The sequence below is a fragment of the Amblyomma mixtum genome, chromosome 9, assembly GCF_055824585.1.
Source record: "Amblyomma mixtum isolate Tamu chromosome 9, ASM5582458v1, whole genome shotgun sequence".
Taxonomy (NCBI): domain Eukaryota; kingdom Metazoa; phylum Arthropoda; class Arachnida; order Ixodida; family Ixodidae; genus Amblyomma; species Amblyomma mixtum.
This window is the reverse complement of record NC_143020.1, coordinates 65,621,746-65,634,864: the sequence shown is the minus strand read 5'-3', so window position 1 is coordinate 65,634,864 and position 13,119 is coordinate 65,621,746. Positions and strand designations below refer to the sequence as shown.

Genomic DNA, 13,119 nt, shown 5'->3' with positions numbered 1-13,119 from the left:
AAATGACGCAGTAATTACCTCATATTTCGGTGGACACCCGTACCGCGCCGTAAGGGAGGGAAGGAAGGTTGGAGGAAGTTTTCTCCTGCAGAGTTGATACAGCTCCCTTCTCCCGACAGGTGGGAGGCCGACCTGGCAAAGCTCGGGCCCCAAGGTTCAAGTACGGGCAATCGAGCGGGCCAATAAGGTCGCCGCCAGCCTTGAGCTAGCGGCCATCTCGTATGGGTCTCCTGCAACCTGCTCTCGACGCAATAAATGTTGTGCAATCCAATACAACTGCCACAAATCTACGCAGTCTACGCCGTTAGGAATCTGATTAATGCGGCCGACTTCCTATCGGCAGGCGTAAATATTTCAACCACGATAAGTTTGATTCCGTCCCTGAAGCTGGCATTTGGCAGCAAGGTTCTCGGCAAGGAAAACATGAGCGCCCTGGAGAGCCCCGAAAGCGGCGCGGTAGGGCCTGCTTTCAAAAAACAGACACGCATGATACAGTTCTTAAGGAATGAGCGCCACTTTGCAGGAACTTAGGATTTTTGGCTGCAATGAAAATATTCCAGTGTATTGCCGCGAATCTTTGTAATGTTTGTTCATTCTAGAAAGCTGCTGGCACGCCGCTTTATCGCGTTGTTTCTCATCCAAGAAGCGACCAAATTCATCTCGATTGATCGCGTGCAGCTGGAGCCCTTTCTACGCTGTTCCAGAATGTTCGAGTAACTTTCCAAGCTTTATCTCGAAATTTCGCTATCAGCTACAAATTGAGCATGGCCGAGAGCGGCGGGCGTTCTTTTCGACGACCGCCGAGCTCGCCTGTTGCTACGCCACCGCCGACTCATTCTGTCCTTTGCGGGCGCAAGTCACCCAAAGTAAAGAGCCATTCTTTTCCTGCTCACTTGACTGCAGTCACCACTACGTGACAATATACTACTGCCGCAAGCTACCCGAATATTGCTGTTGGACAAAAATAACAAACGAATCGCAAACACGCACAGAAGTTGCAACAGAAGTTGCAATAGAAGCTGGGACGGTTGTGAAATCCAACGCAATCGCACTCCACTCGTAAGGTAACCTAAGAATCCACTTATTTTAGCCCCGCCGCGGTGGCTCAGTGTTTACGGCGCTCGGTTGCTGGCCCGAAAGACGCGGGTTCGATCCCGGGCGCGGCGGCTGAATTTCGATGGAGGCGAAATTCTAGAGGCCCGTGTACTGTGCGATGTCAGTGCACGTCAAAGATCCCCAGGTGGTCGAAATTTCCGGATCCCTTCACTACGGCGTCCCTCATAGCCTGAGTTGCTTCGGGACGTTAAACCCCAATAAACCAAACCAAACCACTTATTTTACCCTAGGCTTCCTTCCCTCGGTATCGATGACTGCGATGGAGCACGCAATAAACAACTGTGCTCGGATTCATGCTGAACTCCACATGGTGGAAGCATAATAATAAAACATCATTTTCAGTACATGTTCCGGACAGAAAAAGGTGGTGGTGGGAACAGTGCGCTATAGGACTCATTCGTATAAGTGACAAATGCTCTTTTCAAAGCCACAGTTTACAGTAAGCAGCACCTCCGACATTGGCCTGTATAAGTGAGCGCGGGTAGCCATGTTACCAATAACAGGAACAAGTTTACTTCTTACTGCTCAAATGTATGGTATATGATTTATTGGGGTTCAAACTGCCAAAGTGACTCAGGCTATGAGGGACGCCATGGGGAAGGGCTGCGGAAATTTCGACCGCCTCGAGTTCTTTGCGACGGCGCTGGTAGACCCATGAATGCGGAAAACGGTGACCGCACGCGGATATTCCAGTCGTGAAAACTGTACTTTTGACTTTGGCGTAGGTGAATAACAGATGAAAGCTAAAACGCAGTGCAACAGAATGTTTAATTAGGCAAACGATGACACATTTGGGGTCTGTTTGTACGCTATTTCAATTTTCGTGCACAAATCTCTTTCAAAACTTGCATACTCCTACACTGAGTCCAGTGCTTGGCGAGGTAAGCAGGCCAGTTACGTCAACGATCACAGGAGTAGAAAAGCTCCTTGCGAGAAAAATATTCGATTCATATTTTCTATGCATGCATAACTTTACATCAGATAGAAGCGAGAGGTGAATCTGAAAGGTACAGAACTAAGTAAGCTTAAGCATGATGAATAAGCTACTGAGAACAGCTGGGTATTCACTTGATTCCTGATGCCTATCTTTGAATGATCGCATATCAACCGGGTTATCAACTGCAAGAGCCTCCCTGATAGAAGAAACAAATTATGTGTCGAGCGCACATACAAAATATAAAAGGTGAATATGCGCGTTGCACCTTCACACGGGTCCTTTCACTGCACAGTGCATTAACTACGTGGCACTGTAAGGTTCATGCAGTCGCTGATTTCATTTGAATCGTTGCTCGGCGGGCACTGGAATGCGGCCTCAAAGTCAGCGTTGCCTCTTATGAGCTCGGTAACCAAAGGCTTAGCGAAGTAGGCGGCGCTGCTGCAGCGGAAATACGCAAAGCGTGCGTAGAAGAATTGTGCTTCGGACATCCGGTAGAGGCTCCATACGTATTGAATATTGTACCAGCTCGCTCTCGGAGCCGCTGGTGTGACGTCATCTGCAGGGGCGGTGCCTGCAGCTCCGACAATGGCAGCGATTTGCAGCCCGTGCTTGAGCCCCACCAGTGAATCCCCACTCATGAAGCTGACGTGGACTGATCTGCGGAGAAGGCACTGCCTGCGTGAAAAGAATTGTCAGAACTTATGAACAGGAAACAAAACTCCCGTATTTAAGATTTGCGTATGTCGTTGTCAATTAAAAAATTGTACACTAATTCATGCTCACCAGCCTGACTACGGGCACTGCGGTAGCACGTTTTGGCGGGCTAGTTGGTTAAGCATCTTGAATAAGCGACTTAGCGACTTAGCAAGCCAATGCCATCAGCAAATCGCAGGCTACAACGGTATTTTCCATTAACTCCTAACCCCACCTGCTTCCAACACAAACCTCTGAATACCTCTTGTAAACAGGCGGTGAACAGTATTGGCAAGATAGTGTTTCCCTGGAATGACACCCTTCCTTATTGCCTGACACCCTTCCTTATTGCTCCGTCGGAGGCCCCGTCATGCCAGCTGTGCGCCGTGTGACGTCACCCGCTCCTCGCGCATGCGCAGCTTGTTCTTTCCAGGGCTGCGTGAAATGGTTCGGCGGCTAGCTTAGTGTTGCTTTCGCAACAAAAAAAAAAGCCATGGTCAGGGCATGAAATTGGGGGTGTGCTAATAGTAATCTTTCGAAACTGATCGCATGAAGACAGTGAAGTTAACTGCCGAATCAAATACGAATCGAAAAGTGACAGAGCCGAACAGATTAAGAACCAAATATCTGAATTACTATTTAAAATACTTCTCCGATAGCGTGAGTCGCTTTGGGGCGTTCAACCCCAATAAACCAGACCAAACCGATATTCCTACAAAGAGAATGATTGCGACCGTCGAAGTGCACAATGTGGAGCTATAACTGATGGCCTCGCCGCGGTGGCTCAGTGTTTACGGCGCTCGACTGCTGACTCGAAAGACGCGGGTTCGATCCCAGCCGCGACGGCTGAGTTTCGATGAAGGCGAAATTCTAGAGGCCCGTGTACTGTGCGATGTCACTGCACGTTAATTAAAGAACCCCAGGTGGTCGAAATGTTCGCTGCCCTGCACTACGGGGCTATTCATTGCCCGAGTCCCTTTTGGGCGCTAAACCCCCATCAATAAAACCAAACCAAACATATTTCGCATTCACTGGTACCGTTCTGCTGGGTTCTCCTGAGTCCCGCCCTTAAAAAATGATCTATCGACTTTTAATACACTTTTATAGACTATCTAGCCTTACATTAGACTTTTCCTTTTGTGTATAGACATTCTGTAGACTATATGTTGAGTAAACCGTGCAACTGCCTTATTTCTTTGGCCTATGGACAGTCTATTGAAGCTAAAGATGCAGCTGTCGAAAAACGCGAAACTCAGCACCACTGACGCACGTCATAATGGGCAAGCATGTTAAATGTATGACCGTCTTTTAATCTTTGTTGAAAAAATCACTTTTTATACTGATGACGACCGCGAAAAAACCAGCGCCACATCGCAGTCTATGTGAGGGACAAGAGTTATTGGCCATGGACAACAAGGGTGGCCATGAGGGCAAATCTTGCTAAACCTCGCCGAGATAGATAGATAGATAGATACATAGATAGGAAAACTTTTAATGTCCAACAGAAAGAGGGTAGCCAGAAGGCTACCCGCCTAGACGACGGCCGAAAGGTCCTGACTCTCGGCGGCGGCTTCGGCCAGTCGGACGAGTTGTAACTGAGTCGCCGGGTCGGAGCTCAGTAGTAAGGTCTCCCATTAATCTTTTGTGTTTATACCTCGTCCCTCCCGGGGGGCATGAGGACATTCCCATAGTATGTGGTCCAAGGTGGCCCTATGTTCGCAGTTTGCGCATTTTTCTGAAAATTTCCCTGGGGCATAAGACTCCAGAGGGCCGGGTTTGGAAAGGTGTAAGTTTGCAACCGGTGCCAGTTGATGGCTTGGTATCTGGACAAGGATCTATCCGCTGGAGGAAGTCTAGCTCGTTCCAAACGATAGTGTTGAGTAATTTCTCTGTAGGTCACCATGCGATCCCTGTCTGTAAAGACCACCTCGCTCGGGTCCGCCCGGAAGGAAAAGCCTCGGGCGAACTCGTGGGCTGCCTCATTACCAGGCAGGGATGCATGCGCTGGTGTCCAGACTAGTGTAATTTTCCTGTCTATTACATGACGGCTTAGAATTACATTTCATTCTATTAATTCTATGACGGCTTAGACCTCGCCGAGACTCGTTGTGTCGCCCAGTACTGAAGGCCACAGGTATAAGCATTGCGAAAGCCGCCACACCAATAGACTGCCTTTCCGGGGCAGAGTCTTTCTACCCGCAGAGACTACTCCCGGTAGCAACAGTCGTTCAAGAAACCCAAGGCGTGCCTATCCTAACTTGCTGCCCCTTATTAAGGCGGAAGCCTTTAATGCGTCATCGTTGTAAGCAGGAGCTGTCGACAGACATGTCACGCTTTTAAATTGGTCGTAACGGTCGTGACGTCACACTGCGCGAATTTCAAACGGGGCGAATTGCACTTTGGCTACTAACCATGGAACCAATTAAAGGAATCGTATAGTGATGCTCTAAGTTTGATTGAGTTTAGTTAATTGTTTTACTTAACCAATTAGTCTAATTAACCTTTCTAGTCAGAGCAGATAAATAAATAAAACCGAGTAGGAAATCGGCTGAGCTTGGGAATCGAACCCCGGTCTCCGGAGTGCGAGTCGAGCACGCTACCACTCCGCCATGCCAGTTTTTTTTTCTTCAACATGGTATTTATTACAGTGATGTAATGTTCTATGTACATGAACTATATACAAGCCATTATGAAAACAGTGGTAAACAATACATATTCAAAAGACCATGCACTAGAAAAGGGGCAATGCAGAGCACATCACTAATAGTGAGTGCCACTCCGGTTCGTACTCAGTCTGGGCATACACGTCTTTTAGATGAACAACCATTCGACTGAAGTGATCCTTTGTAGACACAACATGTTCACAGTGTCTGTCCATCATGCGGGTTTTCCAGAGGCAGTGCAGTCCAATCAGAAAGAACATGCCCAGGGGTTCATCAACAAATGGCAGCGCAGTGAGATAGCGAACGGAATGTGGAGTCAGATGAATTCTTTTTTTTAAATGTGCGTTCCGCCATGCCAGCTCGATGCTTTGTTCATTCCAAACCATCCGCCATGCCAGCTCGATGGTTTGGAATGAACAAAGGTGCGTCTAGTGAATACGGTGTCTTCGTTCACTCCCATCTTCCTCGCTTCCCGTTACAGCGAGGTTTAGGCGCCCACTGAGATATGAGAGATAGATACATTTCCTTTCCTCAAAAACCAATTTACCGACGAGCATGGCGTATTTGTTCATTTTCTTCATTACAATTTTCATTTTCTTCATTACGGCCCCTCTTTCTTCTTTCACTCACACTTCCTCCCTTCCTGTACGGTGCGGCTCAGGTGTCCACCGAGATGACAGAGAATTACAGCCCCATTTCCTTTCCTCAAAAAGCGTTGCGTTCAAAGGGCAACGCATCGCACCGAACGGGTGGTGGCATTCCTTGGACTCCGTAGCAGCGCTACAACACGCTGTCGCGTTCCACTCCTAAAGGCGAAGCTTAAGCGTCATTAATTGGCAGTTAATTCATGCACCAACAAAATTTGCACTGAACAATCGCGTAGTAGAATGCAGCACTCAGGCTTTCGCCTTTCACCACTTCAGCCGCTAAAGTTCATCGTAATTTTTCGCTAACTGTCCGTAAATTTCGCAGTGTATTCGAAACAAATCTTTCATTTAATTCTCATTACGCACTATTTGATTAGTTACATCAATGGAATATCAGGATACTCGATTCGCTATTAGAAATTTTGATTATTGGCGCACTCCAAAATGTATTGAGAAGGAAAGGCAACCGCTTCTTCGTTAACGCAAGGGAGTAGACTTCAAGGGAGGGCAAGTGTAAGAGGGTGCATGAGAGGGTAATAATACCGATGGCTAAAATTTAGAAGTTTGCGAAGATGAGATGGCTTGAGCTGGTCTAGACGGTGAATCGAGGGGTTATTACAGGTCATTACATTTTTCAGTGGATGAGGTGAGGCTCATAACGATTGTGCAAGATTTTAGAGCGCGAAATTTTCTGAGACGCCGATTTTTTTTTTAGCCAAATTAATTGGGCATCACGCCCAACATGGTTTCCGTAAAACATACTCTAGCGAGATGCGATTTTCTGTTAATTTGTCTGCACAAATGCAAATCTAGATCTTTGTTGCATCGCGCAGATTATCATCTTAGATTTCACCAATTGGTCGACGAAGTATCCCATTGGCTTTTGTTAATTATACTCTTTGAAGTAGAACTGGATAATAACAATTTAGGATGGACTGAAAAACAAAGAGACTACGCATCGTCGATGTGGTGTCAGGGGGTTGGCTTTTTAAACTATTAGAAAAGATCCAGAATACGAAGGTACGCCTAATAGTTTCCAACTACAATAGTACATCGAGTGTATCAGGCATTAAACCCAACTCTGGCCTAACACCTCTTGCACCTGTCAGAACACTGCACGGCTGCGAGTCTCGTAAGATTCATCATCGTGACAGGCTGCGCAGTGAGGCCTCTCATGTTCTTATTGCTTAAGCGAACATGAAAAAAGCCTTTTTGAGATATCAACTGGTTAACGAAATTTTAAATAAATGTATTTTTAGGTTAGGTCCTTGATTGCAGTCCGAGATTTGTAGCCAGGCGTTAGCAACAACCATATCGCTATCTACAATTCCGAAAACGCGCCTTCGCTCGGCGCTGATGCGAAACGAATTTTGGCCATCCTTTTCGAGAAGCGCGCGCCGTGAAACGATGTCCATAGCAATGCGTCACTCTGTGGGCCACGTAACACATAACGTGCTCTCTCAGGTCCTCACTGCAGTCCTTTCTGCTGCACTCAACATGTGTGGCTCGAAGTGACGTGATTGACAGACTTCGCATCACGGCACGTCGAAAGGCCGCGGTTTTTACAAAAAACTGCTTCATATGTAGAAAATTAACTTTGGCATCACTCTCTTGGTAATCAGTTTCTACAAATTACTAACAGAGGCATAGCCATTAACTGCCGGTCGGCTACAAATTTCTAATTGTAACCAGTCGCCTCACGAGCTAAAAATTTTTCTATTACATTTTGTTTGAACATCTTACTAGTTAACATAATTCCCCTGCTCTCTGATGACTGCAAACAGCGGTATAAACACGCTGCATGGGTGGTGGCAATATGTAAGATACACTAATTTTATAAACCCTTACTCTCTTTCACTAAGAACGCTTGCGCATGAGGGGAATTTACTACACGCATATGTTGGCCCTAGTCCGCGGTTTTCTAAGTGTATATTCGCAATTTATTTATCCAAAGCACGTCCAAGAACTGTAAACAAATTCCGTGTTAGGTTGCTATGATTATTGACCTCTTAGTGTCTTGAAACGTTGTATGCAATATAAGGTGTGAACAAGTTATAATTTTCTACAATTTGACAAATTTGTTTTTATTATTTTCTTCCGTAGTTAACTCTTTAGCAGTCTCCTCTTTAGCGTTTATGCCTTGCAGGCATAGACGCTGTAAATATAAAGTAGTATATGAGCGCCTTCTTAACATAACTCTCCAGCGGAACTAAGTAAATATAATAATTATGAAATTATATTTAGAAATCATCTGTAGTCATTTTCCTCTGGAGACTACGCAAACAGCGAAGTCAGTGTTCTCACTCGACCATAACCGAAAGGGGCGTGTATCTTATTTGCGGCATTAGCGGCGGCATTTCGGCATATGTCACCTGTGAGATTCGAACGCTGCCTTCGTTTCTCCAGACCAGCCCTTCCACTCGGCCACTTTGGTCCACAGCAGGGCTGCCATACGACTTGCAATCACGGATGCGTCGGCGAGCAGCGGGTCCATGGTGCCCGAACTCAGCCAACCGTACCCCGGGGACGACATGTAGAGGGTGGTCTCGTTCACAAAGAACATGCGGTTAACAACCCTGTTCTCGCTGTCGTCTCTAATCCGGGGAACGCCTTGTCGCGCCTTCTCCTTTTTGGTGTCGAACTCGAACTTCAGCGCAAGGAATAAATTCCGGACGAAGCCCTGCGCGGACATAATCGGAACGGCGGGCTCCCGGAAGGCGAGGTCACCAGGTAGCATGAGAGACATATTGCCGACCAATTCCCGGAAGCGATTCGTGTCATTCCCGGCCGCGACCAGGCGCAGGATTGGGGGGTATTCCACGAACCTACGTCGCGTGGCCTCGAAGATGTTGTGCAACTGGCGGTCTTTGGCGGGAGTTGCAAGAGCTGCCACGTACGTGAGGCGCCATAGTTGGCCGGTTCGAAACACGTGTGACTGACAGATCATCTCACTAATCATTGTTGGGGAATTTACCGGCATGTTCCTTAGAACGTAGCGCATGGCGTTCAAAGCGACAACAAACAGCATGAAGCACAATGACATAGGCTGGTTTCGTGGGTCGGTTAGGAGCCGTATGTCTGCAAGGAGTCTCGCCTTGGAGGCAACGCGAAGTGTTTTCAGCTGGTCAGTGTCAATAAGAAACTCCCGCAATATATCCTTGAACTTCGCAACTTCCAGGTCACCGAAAGCTTCCGAAATCTCCGCCAAAGACGCCGCTTCTAACTTCGACTCAGCAGGCGGAAATTTCTCTTCCCACTGGGACATCTCCTCGTCGGTGTAGTTCGTGCCAAAGTGGGCGTTAAGGGTGGAGAGAGCGATGGCGCTGCACGAAGCGTCGCAGTACTCCTTGTAGTCGGTTACCCGGAGTGTCACCCTGTCGAATGTGATCCACGTTGCTAGGCTAGCAGGGCCATGACGTATCACGAAGAAGAACGACAGTTGGTAGCACTTACGAGTCGCAAGCGCAAAACGAAGCAGGTCTGCGCCACTCATTCGCCTGGTGTAGTTGACAATTTGCACAACGGCGGCTACAGCACTCTCGGATCGCATATCCTGCTGCCATATCTCCTGGATGCATGATTGGAATAGGGCATGGAGCGCTGCCGCAGACTGACTGCCGTAGTTCTTGGTACCCTTGATGATGCTGGATCGAACATCCGCCTGCAAACAGAAGTCCGCGATGACACAAACAATAGTTTATTCACCAATGTGCTAATCATCTCCAGCTTCGTTGTAAGCGGAACTGCTCTCTTTTAGGTAGCGTTACGGGACTCAGACGCCAGTGTTCTTTCCTTCGATCTTGGACTAAAATCTTCTTCGCCCTCGGTTCAGTCGTCGGCTGGAATCCTACGGGCAGTATGAGGTTTTTTCTTGGACTTTCCAGTCAATTACCTTTAAGCTATGAAGTGATTGCATTATTGATTTCCCATTGATCAACGCCACAAATAAAAAATTCAGGGGGGCACTTTGTTCACCTAAAAAGCGGTGAGGCGAAAGCCTTAAGCGCGGTGTTGCTGCTTGTGTCACTGAAGCGTTGTTAAGATGTTAGGCTTCGCCTCTAAAAGTGAAACGCGACAGCATCCTGCAACGGTGCCAGGAAATCCGCAGAACGCCATCGCCCGTTCGGTTCTACGGCTTGTTCGTCGGTAAATTGGTTTTTGAAGAAAGGAAATGTATTTGTCTAGCAAATCTCGGTGGACACCTAAACTTCGACGTAACGGGAAGGGAGGAAGATGGGAGTGAACGAAGATACCGTATTCACTAGACGCGGCTTTGTTCATTCCAAACCATCGAGCTGGCATGGCGGAGTGGTTAGCATGCTCGTCTCGCACTCCGGAGACCGGGGTTCGATTCCCGAACTCGACCAATTTCCTACTCTGTTTTGTTTATTTATCTGAACTGACCCGAAAGGTTAGTTAGGCTACTTGGGTAATTAAGCAATTAACTAAACTCAGTCCCACTTGCTTGGAGCATCACTATACGATCCCTTTAATTGGTTGCATGGCTACTAGCCAAAGTTCAATTGGCCCCATTTGAAATTGGCGCACTGTGACGTCACGACCGTTTGGACCAATTGAAAAGCGTGACATTTCTGTCGACAACTCCTGCTTACAACGATGAGGCATTAAAGGTTTCCGGCTTCAAAACTAGAAAGTGTTACCCTATGCTTTCCTTGGTTTCAAGGACTAGTGGCTTTCTTCATTTGTATGTCGTATCGAGCCCCTCATTTCCCTATCGTTCTCTGGTCAGTAGGTTAACAAGGGCCTCGGTTTTTGCAGTCTTCATGCCACATGTAGCATCAGAGGGTTCTTGCACAGCTTCCATCCTCACCATTCGATCCCGTTCCACGTGACACTCGCAATAACACAGGACGCACTACGTCCGCCGCTAAGGACGAGGGTGACGTTCGTAGACACTCTCATGATTAGGTCACACACAACGTAAAAAGCAACGCAAGGATAAGATTCGACACCCGTCGAAGGATGTCCAATTTTACAACCTCCTATTCCAGGCAATAAGAAAAGGAACCTTTAGTAAGGGTGATGGTATTGATTTCAGCCCAAAAGTCGCTGTCTTATAAAAGGTCGTGCGCCATTCCGAGTAGTGTAGGTCTAGGCATATCACTGTTCCGAGTCCTTCTAACTCTGACATAAAAGTTATGGTTTCTTAGGTGAACATAACAGTTCACTCCCATGCCAGAAACACGCATCTGCGTGCACTCACCTAGTGAAAGATTTTGTCAATCTGTACTACTAAAACATTTTTGTAAACAAATCACACTGTGTTGAAATTCTGGCAAAGAATTTGTCGCTGGCAATGTCAGCAGAAATGATCTCGACAAGTATCTCTAGATGTACATGGACAAATAAATCTAACAGTTTCCGGCTTCCACCCATTCAATAACCTGCACAAGGCCGGACTGTGCACTGAAGTGATCAAAACATTCATTCCTGAGAACTTGAAGAAAGCCAGAAAGATCGAGGTATTTGTTGCGCCGATTGCCTGTTTAGCAGTCTAATTAGCGTGACTTTCGTCAGATGGGTCACGGCATGAATACCTCCAAGAAGGCACATCAGCCAAAAAGCAGAGCGCACAAAAAGTGCGTAGGACAGAATATGTGCCGAGAATTTCCGGGTTCTATTTTCACTGCCGCCTAACTGGATTCTATCACAGATACTACTGCGTAATCCTCCCACATATCTCAGTACAAACTCACCAGCATGTCGCTGGCCACGTCGCTCTCAACAAAGCCGTCGTCAAGGGCGTGCTTGCAGACGTACGCGAAGAAATCTTTGCAGGGTTTCTGTGTGTGGTCGATGACGTAGAACAGCGTGGCTGCTTCGTTGGGACAGCAAAACGGCTTGTCGTTGCCACTCGTGCCGTCGTGCTGCTGCTCGGCTGTCCACTGGATCGCGAACCACACCAGCGCGCTGATAGCTATGGCCACGAAGATCCCGCAGGCGCAGCCAAGGCAGATACCGGAATACCACAGTGCTTTGCTGTGCAGGCCGAAAGTCCGGGTTGCCGTGCGACCGCCGCCAAGGGGCGACAGAAAGTCTTCTCCTGTGGGCTGATGCTGCATCGTGTCTGCCTTCTCCTTCTTCGGAACACGGGCTTGCAGAAGCCCGTGCTCTTCTTGCTCGAGATGGCGGCTGTAAGGCTCGTGCTCTCCATGGGCAGAGCTTCAAACAGAGAACTTGCGACAAGAAAGAAGCGCACGAGAGGGCTCAAATTGTTTTCTGAGTCGAACTTTTTTTTTCTTTTGTGGCGAAGATGAAGATCACATGAGGTCCGGTTCTACTTTTGGCTTTAAGAGATTTTCTGTCCTGGCAGGAGGTGTTTTCAGGGCTTGCCCGCCCTCTTAAAGCACAGATTTCCACCCTAGCTGCCCTGCTATGGGTTGTATCGAGGGCCTAGTAGATGTCCGGTAAAAAGAACATGAACAATCAGCATCAAAAGCCTGCCGATGTTCATTGATGTACAAAGGCCTTTTGCATATTTCTCCAATTAACCCTCTCTTGTGCCAGCTGCGGCCATACTGCAGCAAACTTGTTTATCTCATCCGTAAGAAATCCTACTGAACCACATCCAAGAAGCAATGCCCGGAATTCGTGCAGACTACGCAGGAATGCTCGGGAAGTCAGAGTCAACGTTCATTGCGTTCGACTGACCGAGGTTTTCCAAGACAGTCGGAGTGATGAGAGGACTGTACAGAGTATTCAACCATTCCAGCTCCTATAGGTGGCGCGGCGGCAGTACGACATGGCGGACGAGCCGGTGATAGCGCCGCTGTCATTAGCCTGCGTCTCTATAGAAGCAAAGCGGCTTCTTGACATTGCGGCTCCATTCGTGCGAGATTTAGCTCCTACATAAGCAGTCGTAAGTCATTTTCAGACAATAATAAGAGCTCATGTTTGTGTTTGGGTGCATTACAGCCAAGAAATAAATTTCTATATGAGCATGGAACTGCTTGAGTTCGCAGGGGCCGCAAAAAACTTCGTCGGTGTTGACACATGAACCAAACTCTGCACAGTAAAGTACGACAGACAGTTTGAACTATTT

At 47.6% G+C, this 13,119-nt stretch overlaps 1 protein-coding gene across 1 annotated transcript; it reads right to left on the bottom strand.

The window, feature by feature from the left end:
- Window positions 1-2,349: 2,349 nt before the first annotated feature.
- LOC149329408 (uncharacterized) lies at window positions 2,350-12,143 on the bottom strand. The gene is made up of 3 exons (XM_089562209.1): window positions 11,774-12,143; window positions 8,429-9,717; window positions 2,350-2,728 (listed from the first exon to the last, which is right to left on the bottom strand). Exons 1-3 carry the CDS (start codon window positions 12,137-12,139, stop codon window positions 2,350-2,352), a joined length of 2,034 nt encoding a protein of 677 aa, XP_089418335.1. The 5' UTR covers window positions 12,140-12,143.
- Window positions 12,144-13,119: the final 976 nt, after the last annotated feature.